At 35.6% G+C, this 19557-nt stretch overlaps 2 protein-coding genes across 3 annotated transcripts in view; one reads left to right on the forward strand and one right to left on the reverse strand.

The window, feature by feature from the left end:
* The window catches only part of LOC140669673 (limbic system-associated membrane protein), a 40565-nt gene that overhangs the window by 20340 nt on the left and 668 nt on the right, over positions 1-19557 (reverse strand). The window contains exon 2 of the mRNA XM_072899706.1: positions 14280-14499. The gene's annotated coding sequence lies outside the window, so the exon portion shown is untranslated. The remainder of the gene's footprint in view (positions 1-14279; positions 14500-19557) is intronic.
* On the forward strand, positions 354-19446 carry Dcma (decima). Of its 2 annotated transcripts, none has more exons than XM_072899711.1 (5): positions 354-1500; positions 2249-2415; positions 9333-9469; positions 10506-10682; positions 15217-19438. In XM_072899711.1, exons 1-5 carry the CDS (start codon positions 1411-1413, stop codon positions 15372-15374), a joined length of 729 nt encoding a protein of 242 aa, XP_072755812.1. In that variant the 5' UTR covers positions 354-1410; the 3' UTR covers positions 15375-19438. The 2 variants fall into 2 exon arrangements, with proteins under 2 accessions (XP_072755812.1, XP_072755810.1); XM_072899709.1 differs by lacking the exon at positions 354-1500 and adding an exon at positions 2891-3152 and having other exon boundaries at positions 2254-2415; positions 15217-19446.

The following is a 19557-nucleotide window of genomic DNA, read 5'->3' on the forward strand; positions in this document are numbered from 1 at the left end:
ATTCGATTTACGTGAAAACTTAGCTTTGAAAAAAAAAGAAAAAAAAAAAAAAAAAGTTTTTATCGTACACTTGAAAATCACTTCTGCCCCGTAATGGCATAATAATGGACTGTCCCGCGTAGCTTGTGGCAGCGACTTTGTTCAGAATCCGAATAAGAGAAAATCACGCTGCTGTACAGTTAACGTTATCAAGTAGAGGGACAAATTGCCTATTTTTGCAGGGGTGCGCGAAACTCGAAGACGGTCGCAGTAGAACGCCGTAGCGCGAGTCAGACATGCGCGCTCGGCGCAGGGCGGCGCGCGGCAGTGAAAGAGCTCGAGGGCGAAACCCACGTTTCAGTCTGTCGCGTGTGTTGCTACGGCGCATATAGTATCAGCTCGTCCTCGTCGCTGAGAGCTCTTAGGGTGCTGATCTTTCGTGATCTGGAGGTGAGAGATGCCGTGAGAGGAGAGGAAGCGCACGCGAGAGAGAGAGAGAGAGAGAGAAGGGTGCGCAATTTCCACGAGATATATCGTCTCCATCTCACGTCGGCCCACGCCAGATGATGATGATGAGGACGCGAAGGGACGAGGTTGTCGCGCGACGTCGTCAATCGTCGTGGATCACCGCGTAAACCTAAATTCCGTTCGTAAAACTTGCCGCTCGCGTGACACGCGGCTGTCAGATCTCGGCTTGACACACGTCAGATTTAATCGGAACGTTTCCGTTAAACGTCGAGATATACAGTTGTAATCTGAATTGCAATTTATATATGTAGTATATTCGTCTGGTTGTACAAAATCTTCCGCGGTTCGATATCGGCGACAAATCTCCTCGCTGCGAGATCCCATTCTCTCCCGAGAATTGGAAATTTAATCCTACGGAAAAAAAAAAAAAATATATATATATATATATATATATATATATATATATATCACCGATTCGTGCAAAGTTGAACGCGGGAAAAAAAAAGGTGTACGATCCGATTAACGCTACATCCCATTAGAATATGTCGCACGAGTCTTTGAAAAAGCACACGAGGGGAAAAGGTCGAGCACGCTGCGGCGACCGCACCGCTCCGGTGCCCGAGAGATGACTATACTACTGCCGAGAAAGCGATAAGCCTATTATCAGGCAGCTTTAAGTGACGCGAGATTGATCGCGTAAAAATAACCGGCGGCACAAAAAAAAGAGAAAGAGAAAAAAAAACGGTGACGGGAATGCGCGCCAAGTATAGTTTGCGACTGCGGCGATTATATCGGTGCACCCGACGCACCTTTAGACCGTAAACTCGACGGTTGACTTCCGGTCGACCGGTATGCGAATCGCGTGGCCTCGCTACGCGTCGCGAATCGAAAATGCTCGCGGGTATCATCATCGTTGTGTGGAGTGATGAGCATTGGCGAGCGAGTTGCCCGTAACAAGATCAGATGATGACGGATTCCCCGACACCATCGACCAGCAGACATCACGACGATAAGTGCGACAAGCCCGAGAAAAGCGATAGGACGGTGTTCCTGGTAAGTGAATTGTAATCTTAACGCAAATCGCGGTCGCGGTAACAAACCTCTCTCTCTCGTCTTCCCGCGCTGATGTAACTTTAACGACATTTCGTAATCGACTCGCAATGAATTTTTCACGTCATCGCGCCGTTGAAATCCTATTAATTTCTACTGAACAGTTCTTCTCGGTCTTGTGTTGTTAAAAAATTCTCGCCCCATTTGTTACCTTTCTTTATAGAAGATATTTAACGTTAATAGATAATTAACAAGTTAAAATGTATGAGGCTAAAATTTTTGCGGTTAATAATTTGCCTGAATAATCAAATTTTGTTATGAATAATAGCGATTGGAGCTGAGAGTTATTAACGCCGGGTTATTTTTTAATTTTCCAGTACTGTTCAGTCGTAAATCACATTGAGCGAATAATTATTATATGCGACGCAATCGATTCATAAACTATAGATGATACGGCCATTATCTGTCGCTTTCAATTATTTAATAATACTCCTCGAATGTCGAATTATGCGGCGAGTTCTGCAAACACATTATTACTCGGGATATATATTTGGGCAAACGTAAACGAGGGAAATTGCTCAACGAGAGAGAAATATAACAGATATAATCGAGGAAATATATAATATACATGTATTTCACGTCGTAAAACGCGTATTGTTTCCGCCTATTTTATTACGCTATTTCCGCTATTCTCTCTAGTCGGGTAATCGACGGATAACCGAATGCGAGTTTGGCTTTTCATGCGTTTCAGCAAATCCAGGACATAAACAGCCAGGTAGCGCAATTTCGGGATTTACTCATTAATATCGGACAACCGCGCGATTGTCCGGAACTACGAGAGAAAATACGAAGACTACGTCGTAACTGTGTGGATGCTTGCAAGAGCACCTCTCAGCTGGTGTTGCCACATGTGCAGAGGTGAGTTTCAATTTCGGAACGCAAGCCAAATTTATCAAAATCATTCCAAAGAAACAACTTTCGTAAGAGTGAAAATTTCTGCTGTTATTCGAACTTTTTCTACAAAGATACATATATATTCGAATCTATAATTCGATTTTAATACACACCGGACAAGCTATTTTAAGGTTCAGATCATTTCTGCTCGATCAATGCATTAATTTGTTTGACAAATGGACTACACACATTTAATTGTAAGTCAATAAAAAAATTAACGCGTTCAAGTCAATACAGAAATTAACGTATTCGATCGTACATTCGTTTCCTCTCGCGATTCTCCCTCTTATGTACATATACTTTTGTAAGGGTCGAGGTTACTCCCGCAATTTTTCTGACAATAACGAGAACGGTCCTTTGACCTATACGACGAGAGCATTGAAGGAAAGGAGCACGAATGTAAACCGTGAGATTAACGAGAACGACGTTGAAAATATAGGGCAAGGTTCCGCCGTCCTAAACTCCGGATTCAAGATAGTTTGCGACGACGATGAAAGAGGAGGACGAAGGAGGAGAGAAAGAGAGAGAAACTTTTCCACGATTTCTTATCCATCGCTTCCGTCATCCCGTCGCACAATGCAGGTCACAGATAGACGCCACGAACGACCGAACGCTACAAGAATCATGGTCGTGAGAAAAGTGTCACGTGTCGTTCGTTCGCCCCGCGCATCGCGAAAGCTTCTTCAACTAACTTTCATTCCGTAAGTTTGCCAAGCGAACCACAGGGTGCCCTTTATCACCGGTTTACGCAGGATTTCTTCCGTCGTCATCCAGAACTTTTCATCGACTTTCAGATCATCTCCGTCGAATCTAATAAAATCTATTTTCGCGATCCAATCTCGATCGACAAATTTAATTCGTTTATCTCTCGTATACTATCTTATTCCGTATATCAATATTTTCGATCCACTCGAAAAAATGATCTTGCAACTTTAACAACAATTTTCTAGGTGTAAAAAATTAACTGAAACAGATAAAATATATGACGCAAATACTATGACGCTGCATATATTTTACACTTGATCAATTTAAATGACAGGGACAAAATTTATATTCGTATTATTAGCGTAATTTAGACGGAAAATTTTTCTGCGATGCCTATCTTTAAGGCCTATTGTCAAGGACAATTAAATTTGTGATTAATATTCAGCAATGGCATTTAAATTTTCTAGAGGTATTGCTAGAATATCGCTGCTTTAAATTCTATATGTGACAAATAATATTCTAACAGATACAAAAAGTAGCGATAAATTTTAATTGAGACATCTAGAAATCTATCTGCATTAGCAAAATATTTTTTTGAGTGTACAAAACTATACACTCGAAAAATTGATCTTGCAACTTGAATAAAAATTTTCTAGGTGTAAATTAACTGAAACAGATAAATTATTAGCAAATACTATGACGCTGCATATATTTTACACTTGATCAATTTAAATGACAGGGACAAAATTTATATTCGTATTATTAGCGTAATTTAGACGGAAAATTTTTCTGCGATGCCTATCTTTAAGGCCTATTGTCAAGGACAATTAAATTTGTGATTAATATTCAGCAATGGCATTTAAATTTTCTAGAGGTATTGCTAGAATATCGCCGCTTTAAATTCTATACGTAACAAATAATATTCTAGCAGATAGATATAAGATATAGATATAATACAGATACTATATAATATATACTAATAATATAGATGCAAGATATAGATATAATATAGATACAAAAAGTAACGATAAATTTTAACTGAGACGTCTAGAAATCTATCTACATTAGCAAAATATTTTTTGGAGTGGATTATTTTTCTTTTTTGATTTCGATGATTTTTCGTCGAATCTAGTTACTGGATTTTACAACGGTTCGCGGAAGACATTTGACTAGACGTGGTCGTAATGTGTCCGTATAACGCAAGGATTTATGTAAAGTCAAATATACGCGTCGCGCGGCTGTGCCTCGTCAATCTCTCTTGATCCAGGTCGCGGTAACGCTCGCTCACGGAAAGTTTGCGTTCTCGAGAGCCGGAGCTTACGACGTCGATCAAGTATTAATGCCAAGAGTATTGTGTCTCTCTTTGTTTGTGTTTTCGTGTCGTTTGCTCAACTCGTGACTTGCTTGAACCAGCAAGAACGAACGTGTAAAAGTTTGCGCGACATATTCCCAACCCCTTTATGAGCTTAACGTAGGAAATTGAACCGTTTGCAATTAAAAATTCTAGACTTGATACACTCTCGAACCCGAGAGCTCGAGTGACGATTTAACGATTTAATAAATACGACTCTTCACTAGATACACGGGATATAGCAAGGTGCTAATAAAATATAATAACGACGAATAAACAAACAACACTTGAAAACTTGTAATTAATTTATAATACAATAATATATTTTGCAAATAAAATAAAATGATGATAAAAATTATATAAAAGAGGAACAAAAGTGAATTCAATATGAAGCAAGAAAGGAAAAAGTTGTTTTAAATCCAGCAGTCGGGATAATATAATTGAGCACATATATGCGAATATATATGTATTATTTTCCTACGGGACAATCTGTCATCAATAATTTAATCGCCATAAAGAGTTGCGAGATGCACAGATACTGTACAATTTTTTCATATATTGACATATATGGAAGAGTCGCAAGACTCGTGTGCAATCGCATTTGAAACTCGAAAAGCAGTAGCAAAAGCCAGAGCCTCTTTCGTATATAATCGCAGATTAATATAAGCAAAGCGGTGAACGACTATTCTTTTGATCTCTGGAAAAAAAGGTCGTGCGAATAAAACATTGGCGCGTATTTTGCATAATCGATGCAGTTGCATGTTTCGCAGCGCACGAAATACCTACTGGTGACGTTTGCGCGAGAACATAAATCGGCCGATGTGTACGTAATATGTGATTGAATGTGTATGTAAAGGTAATCGATTGATTGTATGTACCTCGCACTTCGAAAAAGCTGCATATAAATATGTTACATTGACAAACAGATAAAAAAGTTTATAATGTCTTTCTCTTTCTCTCTCTCTCTCTCTCTCTCTCTCTCTCTCTCTCTCTCTCTCTCTCTCTCTCTCTCTCTCTCTCTCTCTCTCTTTCTCTTTTTCCCTAATCTTTTAAAACGCGAAATAAAATGTAAGAAAAATAAAATAGTACTATAAACGAATAACGGTTTAGGAATAATTAATAAACAATTCGCACACAACGATAAAGTAATTTGTGCGAACAGTCGGACCTCGTAGTGTCACCGCGGCAGGTGCTATTAACGTAATCAACCGCGGAGAAAATGCGAATGCTAGTCACGTAGCAACATTATTCTGGGCTCTAACTGTAGATAAACAGTAACACTGTAACGAGAAGCGAAAGGGAGCTGCGATAATTATCGTTCCGGAACGGCCATACGATGATCCGGCTTAAGCGAAGTAAATAAAATGATGCGTATACACATGTGCGGCAATAGCTGTTCGACTCGGTTATCTAATTAAACGTATTGCTCATTGAAAAACCTATTGCACGCTTGGTATCTCATATTTAAGCGTTACAATTCAATTTCGCGGCAAATAAATATTTTTGCCCTTCAAAATTCAGTATATACCAGACATTTTACATACAAAACAATGGTCTTGCAACTTGAACAAATATTTTCTAGGTGTACAAAATTAACTGAAACAGATAAATTATTAGCAAGTACTGTGACACTGCACTATATTTTGCACTTAATCAATTTGAGTGACAGAGACAGAATTTCTATCTGTACTATTAGTGTAATTTAGACGGAAAATTTTTTTGCGATGCCTATCTTTAAGGCCTATTGTCACGGATAATTAAATTTGTGATTAATATTTGGCAATGGGATCTAAATTTTCTAGAGCTATTGCTAGAATATCGCTGCTTTAAATTTTATACGTGACAAACAATATTCTAGCAGATACAAAAAGTAGCGAATAAATTTTAATTGAGACATCTATAGAAATCTACCTACATTAGCAAAATATTTTTTTGATTGTACGAAACTATACACTCGAAAAAATGATCTTGCAACTTGAACAAAAATTTTCTAGGTGTACAAAATTAACTGAAACAGATAAATTATTAGCAAGTACTGTGACACTGCACTATATTTTGCACTTAATCAATTTGAGTGACAGAGACAGAATTTCTATCTGTACTATTAGTGTAATTTAGACGGAAAATTTTTCTGCGATGCCTATCTTTAAGGCCTATTGTCACGAATAATTAAATTTGTGATTAATATTTGGCAATGGGATCTAAATTTTCTAAAGCTATTGCTAGAATATCGCTGCTTTAAATTTTATACGTGACAAACAATATTCTAGCAGATATAAAAAGTAGCGAATAAATTTTAATTGAGACATCTAGAAATCTATCTGCATTAGTAAAATATTTTTTTGAGTGTACATAATTATCGGGCATTAAATTTTTTTTTCGGCTGTACGTATATATCTATAGTTACAAGCTTGATAAATATGATAGTATTCAGATAATTGGTCAACTTCTGAGTCAAGTTTTAGTCGAGGAGAAACTCGCTGCGTAAATTAACGATAAAGAAAATGAGATACCGGCGTCTGCTCACATCTCCGAGTTTCGCATAATTTGACAACCTTACTTTCGTGCGCTCAATAATTCGGCAATTAAACTTGTCGAATTAATTATTCAACAGTGTGAGAATTTAACATACTTAGTAATGTCTCATTTCGAATAATATATTTAACGATGTTTAATGTTCATGTGTATACAGTATTGTAGACTTGTTTATTCACTCGGACAGGGAGAATGTAAAAACAAAATTCAAAGAAAAATACAATGTCGTAAAACATTTAGATTCTTATTAAGGTGTGCAAAGCTCCGGAAGGAATTATTCAAAGGCGACTGAATGAAGATGGGAGAGGGAAAGAAAGAAAAAAAAGGGAAATCAAAGGAAAAGATAGATAAAAAGAATCTGTAATTGCGAATGGTACTTTTTTACGAAATCTGCTCCTATCCTTGACTCACCTACCTTAACTTTTTGCAAGGAATTAATCTGTAAAATCGATAGCTCTCTTTCCTTCGAGTGCAAATAGTTGAAGAAGCGGTTATAGAAGAGGAAAAGGAAAAACTACATAAACTGGACAAGAGTTTGTTTACAAAGAGGAATTTAAATTTCAACATATTGAAATCCGAACTCTTACGTAGTTCATTATTACCGTCACACAAAATAGAGTAAACAAAAGTAGACTCATTTTGTATTACATTTCCCTATTTTTGTACATTTTTCATTTTAATATAATTTAAACTTTATCTCCCCTCGGTATATAATATTTGGCCAAGAACTAAATATTGTTATTAACACGGAATAAAAAGCTACAGCTAACGTTCAGAAAGAGAAATTGCAGATAATTATTCCTTAGGAAGAAGATAAGAAGCGGTTTCGTGAATATGCTAATAGATTGAGGTCGGTTGCCTTCGGTCGCGCCAATCTATTTCGCACATTAATTGGAATCTCATTAACCGGAAGCCAACCGAAATGGTTTCTGCACAAGGAGTACGTTCAATGTTGGACCGATGCGGTAATTGACGTAAAACGAGTTAATCGGAGTACTTGATTTTCCTGCGGCCTTTTACCGGTCGTTCTGTTATGCCACGAATTGGCATCATCGGATTATGTTTTGTGGCGTACTATTCATTTGCAAAAATATTACTTTAGATATGTAAAGAACAACGTATTTATTAAAAAAAAAAAAAAAAAAAAAAAAAAAAAAAAAAACAATTTCGCAGAGAGAAGTGTAATAATATTCGCTCGTTTAATTCTACAATTGTAAGATAATACATCATCAGAATTAACAATATAAATCACCCCAACGGGGAAGTCTCATTCTGTCATCCTTGAAAATTATTACATATAACGCGAGCGCGTACTTAATGCCGTCATGTTTTTACCCACCCCGTCGCAAATGTCAGAGAAAAAAAAAAGGAGAAAGAGAGAGAAAAACATACACGACTAAAGTGGAGGAGATGTGTTGCCCGTGAAACACGACACGTCAACACTTGAATACGTTTGCGGAAGGTGCGCACGTTAATGAGGCCAGCACTAGTATGTTGCGGTGGTTCCTTTGCTTAAGCAATGGTAATTATGTTTTTGATGTAATTAATTTAGCAAACCACGCACCGCGCACGAAGGAAATCAGATTTATGGTTCTGCTAAAATCGCATCCCCCCCCCCCCCCTCTTCTTTTGACGTGAAAGGAAGTCGTTAAAGCAATTTGTATCTCTCACTATGCAACGCGATTTATTCTCGCCGAGTAATCTCTCACAGTTTTACTTCTCCACTAAAAAAAATGATCTTGCAACTTGAACAAAAATTTTCTAGGTGTAAAAAATTAACTGAAACAGATAAATTATTAGCAAATACTGTGATACTGCATATATTTTGCACTTGATCAATTTAAATGACAGAGATAGAATTTATATCCGTACTATTAGTGTAATTTAGACGGAAAATTTTTCTGCGATGCCTATCTTTAAGGCCTATTGTCAAGGACAATTATATTTGTGATTAATATTTGGCAATGGGATCTAAATTTTCTAGAGCTATTGCTAGAATATCGCTGCTTTAAATTCTGTACGTGACAAATAATATTCTAGCAGATACAAAAAGTAGCGATAAATTTTAATCGAGACATTTAGAAATCTACCTACATTAGCGAAATATTTTTTTGAGTGTCGGGACTTGTCTATTTCTAAGTATTACACTTGGTAAAAAAATGTTACCCCCTTTCCCTTCATTATTTTATTCCAAATGAGATTTGAATAATGTAATTACATTTAATTTATTACATCTCCTGTATCTTATTTTTCATCTCAGACACGGCTTAGAGATATATTTGATTTACAGTGCCATGGACGTTGGAATACCGGTGGATAGTCCAAATTTAGTACTATTATTTTACGTGGTACAATTATTTCTACGCGAACTGCAGAAGAGCAAGAACCTTATACGAATCGTACCCATGGATATGTCTGGATATTATGGTAAGTCATGCACGTTATAAACGTTTTTCTTTTCCGGTATAATATAGTCATCTTGAAGTTTCTCAAAGCAAATACAGGAAAATGCGAATAGAAATACGGCAGCACTTTGTACAACTTTTTTTATAAATCGTTACAACTTTGTGACTTTAATCTTAAGAAATAAATGAGTATTTATCGCGATCAAAACAAAGTTTAATTGACATCATTTGTTTGTTTTCTATATTTTTAATTTCAACTTTAAGTTCGAGACACTTGGTTCAAATGTCGTAAAAAAAAAAAAAAACGAAGTATAAAGGCGTTGTCGAAATGGAGTCGTACAAGTTATCGGTTTGCGAAATGTAACATTAAATCAATTTCTGTGGGCGCTTTGAGGCAAATACCGGATAGATTGATTTACGGCATGAATTTCATAGGGGATCGTAACTCTGAAAACTATCGCTTACAATTGTGTAGTATCGAATGCCGCTACGCATTCGATAAATCCTAATATCTGATCATTCTATCATTTCTTACACGGAAAGTCAAATTTTATTTGTCCTACAACAAACAGAGATAAATAACTTTTATACGAGTGTCATCGTGTTAAATCAAATGTTTTTTGCACAACTATTTGCAGACACGTAAATTACGATAATAGAGGCTATTCGTCTTCTTTAGAAAAGCAAAACTTTTACTTCGGATAATTTACAACTATTGCCTTGATATTAGCGCTACAAGTTACTCCGAGTGCTCGTTTATTTCTCTCTCAATTGCTCTCTCAAGTGCTAAAGTACAGACAGACTTTTTTTTTTTTTTTTTTTTTTTTTTTTAATCTCGTCGGAGAGAAAAAGATGAGAAACACTCGGTGCGCTTTTATACTAAAGTCACGTTAAACACCGCATGTTATCATTGTAATAAAAAAAAGCCGTGATTATTACTCCCTAGTAATATTCTGTTTCGCTCGAAATATTTCGCGTATCTGAAGAAAGACTACTCGGGGGAGAATTTAATAACGTCGTCAAAACCTAACGACACAGTTTTCGTTATCGCGTTACAGAGAGCCGCGCTGGTCCCTCGTATATCGGCAATGTGGTCTCGCAGATCCTCCTATGCAAACAGATCAGGCCGGATTTCAACGAAGAGGAACTCTGCAGCATCCGAAAGGACTCGGAAGAGATCGGTCAGCTGATATCGGAGCTACAAGAATTCATGCCCCAATCCGAGGCTGATACGGGTACAATTTCGCCGATATCCTCGCTCGTATTCCGCCAGGCCTTTGCCTAGCCAATAATAATTTCCCTCGCAAATGTATCAATCGCAAAATCATCGTTCTTAAGAGGCAAAATCTCATACATTACATACGCATACACATACACACTCATACGTAGTTTATAACTATTCTTTCCGTTCTTTTTATTCACGTTTCCCAAAGTTGGGTAAATGTCGACTTTTATTCGCCCAACGATGTCGCAAATTGAAAAAAAAATGTATAAATGAAATAGATTGAAAAGACTTTGCTCGATCTTGAAATGAAACGGATGAGATATACTGACAAGTAAACCTACTCTTGTGTCATTCGCCGATTTTATTGAAACTCGACATACTTGTAGAGTAGTCAAAAATAATAGATACGTATTTTTTTATATCGGCAATGGTGCAGTTTTAAGGGTGAAAACTACCCCTTGTATGTATACGAATGAGTAGTCAACTCCTTGTATTTCAACTCACGGTGTCAAAGATATTTTGAATTTTGAAGATGGTTTTGGAGTTCATTTTCATGTCGCTGAAAGCAAATCCAATGTAAAAATTATAGACGTCAAAATGGCGGGTCCAATATAACCATCTGGAAAATCGAAATAGACTTATTTCGCTTTTTGCCGAACCCAGGAATAACCGACGAGGAGGTGGCGAGAATCTATTATATGAAAGTCTTTAAAGCGTATAGTCATTGACAGATGACATTTCAACGTGTATTAAAAAAAATATACGTAAATATATATATATATATATATATATATATATATATATATATATGGGTGTGTGTTTATATCTACATGTTTTTTTAATTTTTTTATATTTATATTTTTTATATCTTGTTATTGATTTATTTGATTCTCGTGCCTTATATAAATTTCTTTACTTTTTATATAAGAAAAAAAAAAAAAAACAAAAAGGAACAAAATGGGAATAGATTCTCCTCCTCGTCGATTATTCCTGGGCTCGGCAAAGAGCGAGATAAATCTGCTTTGATTTTGCAGATCGTCATATTGGTTCCGCCATTTTGAATTCTATAATTTTTACATTGGATTTGCTTTCAGCGACATGTGAAAACTCCAAAACCATCTTTAAAATTCAAAATATATTTAATACCGTGAGCTCAAATGCAAGGAGTCGACTACTCATTCGTATATATACAAGGGGTAGTTTTCACTCTTAAAACTGCACCATTGCCGATATAAAAAAAAAATACGTATCTATTATTTTTAACCACTCTACAAGTATATGTTGAGTTTCAATAAAATCGGCGAGTGACACAAAGGTAGGTTTACTTGTGAGAAGTAAAATATAATAATACGCAAAACGGAAGAGAAATTGTGGATTTCGTCAACATATCGTTAATACGTGCACGGCGCAAGGTATAGGGCTTTCACATCGATAGTGGACGCGAGAGAGAGAGAGAGAGAGAGGACGCCCCGTCCGCCCTTAGACCTGATAATATACGGGTCAAGGACGATTCATTCTGCAAAATCCGTTTGTCCGACCTGCATCCCCCGCCGTCCGTGAAGAAAGCGTGACGAGCGAAAGTGGCAAATGCCAGAGGGCAAAAATGCGAGGAGAAGAGAGAGAATAGGTAGGAGGAAAAATGCTCGTCGGCCAACAAATCTAGACTGCCGTTCGTAAAACAATCTCGCCCGCTTGTTCGATAAATATTGCCTTCCATTGTGCTGCCGGCGGTTGACTTTAGCGCGGAACGGTAAGGGTGAGGGGTAGCGGAATGGATGAGATCGAGAGATGGTTTAAGGACAAATTAAACTACATTTCTCTTTCATAAATCAATGTGACGGGGAACAATATCGCAATGTAATATTCGAAATAATCGCAATATAATTAATGACATTTCTGCATGAATCCGGAATATCCTATAAGCCTTTTAAATCCAAATGTTTTAGTAATAATGATAATAAATAAATGATACCCACCGAAAATGTGAGACACTATCATTGAAAAACTCTCCTCTAATACATTGTATATCGATACATTTATCTCAAAGAACGCAAAAATTTCGGGCAAAACGGAAAAAAATTATTGCGATCAACCGCTGTCTGTGCAATCGAGACGAGCTATAACCACTGTTGCCTTTTTTTTTTTAATGTAAAAATTAAAGTAAAAATATTAATGTAAACAATTAAAGCAATAAGATACCGGCTCACTTTTTCTAAAATTTATAGGTACACGCTTACGAATAAAAATAGGGAGCATGCAATCTATATTTATTATACGTATACGAATCAGACTAACGAATGCGGGAGAGAAGAGGGAAAGCACACAAATCAAGACATGTATACAAACAAACACACACACACACACACACACACACACACAATTCAAGATTTACGGAAACAATATTGCGCGATGAACGTTTACATATCTTGCTCATCTGCATTCACGTTTTGAATTTTTCAATGACTAAAGATAACGTTGGACATTCTTTTTCATCGTAAAACACATTTTTGATAGAGAAAATTGTAGCTTGTTAAGTGTGATAGTTAAGCATATGTAGGTAGAAATTTTACATTATTAGTCACAAAAGTTTTTTAGACAATAGTAAACATGAAATTAACTGCATGAAATTTACTGCAAGAAAGAAAAAAAAACAACAAATTGTTCAGTGAAAATTTTTAATAACTGCATCAGTTTTTGCCGTAGTTGAATAACTTTCAAACAAATTAGAGATGTAGAATATAGATAAAGCATATGATAAAGTATGTACATATTTAAACTCGAAAAAAAAAATTTACTCGTTACAAGTTTGTTATTAATACACGTGAAAAATGTTTGATCCGGCTAACAATATTTCCTTTTCGTCAAATTGATCGATAAGGATGCCGCGATGCACACAATTTTCTGACAAAAAAAGAAAAAAGAAAAAAAAAGGTCCGGAAATAGAATCATTCCTTCTGATTCGGGTTGCATAATAATAGTTTTGGCTCGACGAGGTTAAATTTTAATCGATCTTAATGCGCGTCGCTGTAAGAGAGGCAGCATTATTTTGCAAACGTATTCCCGGCTAAATTAGTAATTAATAGTCGGAGGGGCTGATACGGTGCGCGCAAGGTTCGGGAGCAAGGTCGGGACTGTACAAGCCCAGCTTCCGAGGCGCGGCAGGCAAGGGACACACGTCAAATGGCGCAACGAGTCCGCGCGGACACGGCTCGGTTATCGAGAGGAAAAGCAGCAGCGTTTGACATGAAACGTGATACGGGTCAAGGTCGCGAGTCGGGCGAAATCGGGTTTTCGCTCGCGAGAGAAAATGAGGATCCCGGAAAGCGGAAAAACGGAGGAAAAAAAAAAAAAGAAAGAGAGAGAGAGAGAGAGAGAAAAAAAACGCGGTCAACCGTCTGAGAGAGAGTCGTGGCCCGAAAAGCGAAAAGTACTTACCGCGACGGGCGATATACTTGTGAGATGAATTTGCAAATTTCCCGCACGATATTCGCGAAACAATCCCGCCCCGCCCGTTTGCCTCAGGAATGAGAATTTCAACGAATAACTTCCGCCTTAGCGGAAGGCGGAAGCGCGATGCCAAGAAACGGAATTGCCGCACGCCACTTACCTGACTTCACCCTTCGGTTGTTCTGTTGTAACACAGCTACGTTGAATTAATTCGATGCCAGTTAACGCGATATACTTCGTTACTTCGTTACGGGCCACACAATCCAATTTTTTTTCTGTGACGCAAAAGTGAGCAGAATCGTTGTTACATTGTTCATATCAGTGGGCCGAAATTTTTCACGCTTTTCCACAGTGTGAGAAGAATTTTTCTCAATTATAATCTGTAACAAATTTTTAATTGATTTATTAAACTTGTGTGATTACGCGTTATTTCGTTTCGACGGATGCATAGGTACTGCATTCCGCGCATTCCGACAGTCGGATTTGCACGTGCAGCGAAATTATAATTTCGTAATATTTGAAAAGATAAATATATAGTCAGCGAGATAACAAATACAGAACTTATCTAAGCGGAATATATTACATTCGCTGTTTAGAATTAATACGAGCGTCGATATCCTCTCGTGAGTTACGTCAAATCTCGCGAGATTATCCTTGTACGCTTTCAATCTCACGCGGAATTTCAATATTCCTGTCGCGACCGACAGGTGTTATCCGAGAAAATTCCGCCGATGGTATTGCAATTTATAGTGATCGTCACGTCGGAATTAAATCGTCCTTTCAACCAGTAACTAACGAAAGAGAAGGCGACCTTTTTCCCTTCATTCCTCGCATATTTCTCTTCCAAAATTTGAAACATATTATACCTATCCATTTTTTTTCTTTTTTTTTTTTTTATAAAAAAAGTTGTGGCTCGTGTAATATCCTTTTTTTTTTTTTTTTATATAATACATTACTTTTTTTCTCCGTAAATTTGCGAAAAATGTCAAAAGTTAAAACTTTTCAAACACTCCTTTAGGCAAAGGCATATACAGACCGCGATAAAATAACGATACGACTACCTAAAGATATAAGATTCTTCCTCTGATTCTTCGCAGAGAAACCTGTGGCCCTTCATAGCACTGGGAACAAAATCAATCGGAACAACGGAACCCGAAGAATGCACCGATGGAGCAGCAATAGAGACCGAGAATCGTCCTATTTCCGCAGCGGTTTTAGGTTTTTGTGCTGCGCCGCGAGCACTAATTACGTTTAACGATAGTTTTTATCGATTGAAAGAATAATATATTTTCGATTATATGTGAAAATAATTAATGCGCACCGATACTTTTGTAGCGATTCTGACTATACATCATCGTAAAATAACGTTGGCAGAAATTAACGGCACTTCAACTATCGTAAACGTATGAAAAAAGAGTTTCATTTATCAAATACTTCAAGTATTCTCGTATATAATTATACGATAATTTATTCCCAACAGAACTCAAAGTTGCGAATCTCTCTCTTATCAAAACTTTTTGATATAGTACATCATCTTTGTTTTTGTCGTAAATTTTGCTTGGTAAAACTTTTATGTAGAGTATTATGCGCGTTTGCTTATCATAATTTTTCCATTTTCCGATCTCTTTCTTTAATTCATCACTGACGTACTCATCTCTCTTATAGATTATTCTTTATGAAAAATAGCAGCTAACGATAAAATATCAACAATAACGCCGGAAGACACGTCGAGGCCTAATCAAGGCCTAAATCTATCCTACTTGAGAGATATCCTCGAAACAAACTTTTGACATATATAGCTGGTGACAATCAAAGAATAAGAGCTCGATACTCTAATGCCGAAAACTATTAAAAAGTCGCATCATAATGAACACGAGTAACGGACGATGAGCACGAAGATAAAATAAAAAGGGAATTTCAACTTCACTTTTTACACCTCTCAGCAAAAATTCTAGTGGTACTCGATACTCCTCCCTTTTTTTTCGAACGCCCTTTTATGTTCTTCTCAGAATTTGCTACCATACTAAATTTCCAAGTCGCGGAACAAAAGGCGTTCTGGGACGCCATGGGGGATGGGGAGAAAAGAGGAAAAAGCCCTTTATTCAAGTCTACTAAAATCCTTTAATTAATCCTACATTACTAGCGCATTATTCCAAATTTAATTTGATTCTCCCCAAATCATATTTCTTACGTTAAGAGTTAATTCCCCCAATTGATCACATTTAAATCTTTCAAATGCTTGGGTTAATTTTAATCAAAGATTTCGACTCGAAATACTCGTACTCGTAATCAAAGTTAGTTAATATTAATCAAGTCCAAATCTTTAAATTCTATATGAGAAAATCTAAACGAATATAAGTATATATTATATTCAAATATAGAATCGTCAGAACAATGTGTCTATGTCAAGTCAAAGCGGTAGATGCATATATTGTGGAACAATTATGTCTTAGCATATTTACAAGTGAGTGGACCAACCTCGATCTATTTATAACGCGCGATGGGCACACACGCAATGTAGTCTTCTAGAGTATGCGCGTTTCGCATATATACAGGATGTTTCAAAACCACAAAGTATTCTTTTAGTACGACAAGTATTTTGGCCAATTTCGAAACGATTTTCCCTCAGAAAAAATGTCGAAATGTCGATAATTATAAACGATTGAAAAAAAAAAAAAAAAAAAGAAAAAAAAAGCTTTTTACAAGCTAAATTTTATAGAATCGATAGATTAACAAAACTATAATATATTTTTCAATTAATTTAAATTTTGAAATTAAAAGAATTTTAATCTTCCAAGATTAATTAAAGACATATAATGGAGAAAGTTGATGAGCAAAAAATGATGACCTTCTTCGATATTTTCGCTGAGGAAAAATCGACTCCGAATTGGTTAGTCTGCTATTAAAAGGATATCTGATCTTTTGTGTGTAAAGCATCCTACATATATAGGTACTATAGAGATTATTTACAAAGCAATACGTAGATATACGCACACACGCGCGCACTCGCGCGCACATATGGTACATACACAGACACACACATTACACACACACACACACACACACACACACACACACACACACACACGTATATACAAAACGTATATGCAAAACTCGCGTGTTGTGTGTATATTCATACATTTCTCCCATATGAACTATACAATATATATGACAAAATATACAGTCGTTACGCATCATAATTTTAACCAGACATTATTTGATAAAAATAAAACGCATTGTATAAGAAAAGAATTATTTTTATCTCCAAAGAGAATTAATGCGCTTTAATTTTCGTAATAATAAATCCAAATGTGACATAATGCTTAATAAACTTGGGATATTTTTGTATATTCACGTAAATAAAGCACTACCGATTCAAATTAATAACCATACCTGTACGATATTATATAAATGTCACTAGCAAACATGGGCATAAAAGAATTAATATTTTGAGAACGTTACAATACATACGCATATACAATTGTAATTTACAATCGTACGTATAATAATATATGTAATACGAAAAATATTTGAGATATTTTAAAAAATATACAAGATATTTTGTTATATACCTTATCTCTCTCATATCGAGTGTGTATTCTTACATATCTTTCTTACAAGTATCGCGCACCTTTTTAATTCTTTCTTACGTTAACGATTAGGTTTATAAAAAGTGACATGTGATATTTTAAAGCGTTTTATGATGAAACTCGATTAAGTTGTCACGTATGTAAATTAGATTAGAAGACTATACTCTCTCTTGTATACAATAGAACGACTATTTTATATAAACATTGCGGAAAGACAGCCGTCAGTTGTGAATCGTGCACAGAAATGATTACAACGTAGTATATATCTCGTTCTTCTCCTAAAATCTAACAATAAGTATAATGCGAAAAAGATTGTATGTTCGATTAAATTACACATATCAATTATGATATCGAGTGATAACTGATCGAATCGTTTACTTGATAATCATTAATCTTCGGATAAAAAGACAGATCACGGATAAAGTATCCAGGCAGAAAAATTGGCACAGATTGTAAACTATTGTATAATTATCGATGTGTATCAGGCAGAAGGATCGATTCGAATCGTTTCTTCGAGAAAAAGCTTGTCTAAAAGTTGGATGAAATTTATTCTCGCGGACAATTGTTACATCTCGAATTAGCGATTCGATTATTTCTGCATTTATTTAATTAATCTAGAATTGGAAAGTTTCGAATCGATTTTTATAATTGATATCCACTCCACCTTCACCCGAGTTTATTAAAAGAACTACTGCTCTAGCGAGGGAAAGGGATATCAATTACGATTGAAAATTGACTCGAAAATTGCAATTCTCAGCTCTGATTTAATCCTACCATAGTGTGAAAAGGGGACCGAAACTATTCCAATATTTTAACTTGTCGAATTTTTGTTGAGGGAACATTAGAGGAACAAAGATGTTAGCGCTGATACGTCGTATTTTTAGACAGTAAGAGAAAAATTGTAAACATTAGAAATGATTCAAACTTATAAAGTAACGCAAATGGCAAAATCAAATCGTTGAGATATAATGTATATGATGTTGAAATAAATTTAAATCGTTCGAAACGAACGATAATAGTTACAATAATTAGTCAATTTTAATATATTATTATTATGAAACCACATTACCACTATTATGATAATTAAATCGCAAATATCAATGTATAAAAAATAGATTGTTTTCCATATATATAGATTACTAGATATGGAAAACGTATATATACAGGGTGTTCTGTAATTGGTGAAAAACCTGCTAATGGCAGATTTTTTAAAATCATTTGGAGACGATTTTTCTTCAGCGAAAATGTCGAGGCATCAATACTTTTCGAGTAATAAACGATTGAAAAGAAGGCGCGTTAAAAAATTATCAAAACTACATTCTTTAGTTAATTTTAGATATAGTTTACTGTAATAGAATTTTAATTTAAGGCTTAATTGCAAAGATATATAATGACAAAAATTGGAAACTTGCAAAAAAATGACGACGTTCCTCGATATTTTCGCTGAGAAAAAATCGACTCCAAATCATCTCAAGAATCTGTCATTAACAGATTTTTCACCAATTACAGGACACCCTGTATATATGTACATATCATTTTTAAGGATGTAAAATTTACATGCATTTAATATTGCCGTACCTTTTGTGATATAGAAAATTGGACGCTAATTTTATCTTTCTTTACTTTTCCATAAAAACTAAAACTGCGTTATAAAATTACGATGTTTGTGTTGAGGAGATAAAATCACGTGAGTATACACACTCTATATAATCAAATTTTTTTTACATTAAATACATCATTAATATATATATTATATTAATAATTATAAATCTATTCTTTTCGAAAGATTACAATTCGAAATTCGAATCGAAATTAAAACACATGACAGATGGAGCGATGTATAATAAT

This window comes from Anoplolepis gracilipes, chromosome 9 (assembly GCF_047496725.1).
Source record: "Anoplolepis gracilipes chromosome 9, ASM4749672v1, whole genome shotgun sequence".
In the NCBI taxonomy this organism is placed as follows: Eukaryota; Metazoa; Arthropoda; class Insecta; order Hymenoptera; family Formicidae; genus Anoplolepis; species Anoplolepis gracilipes.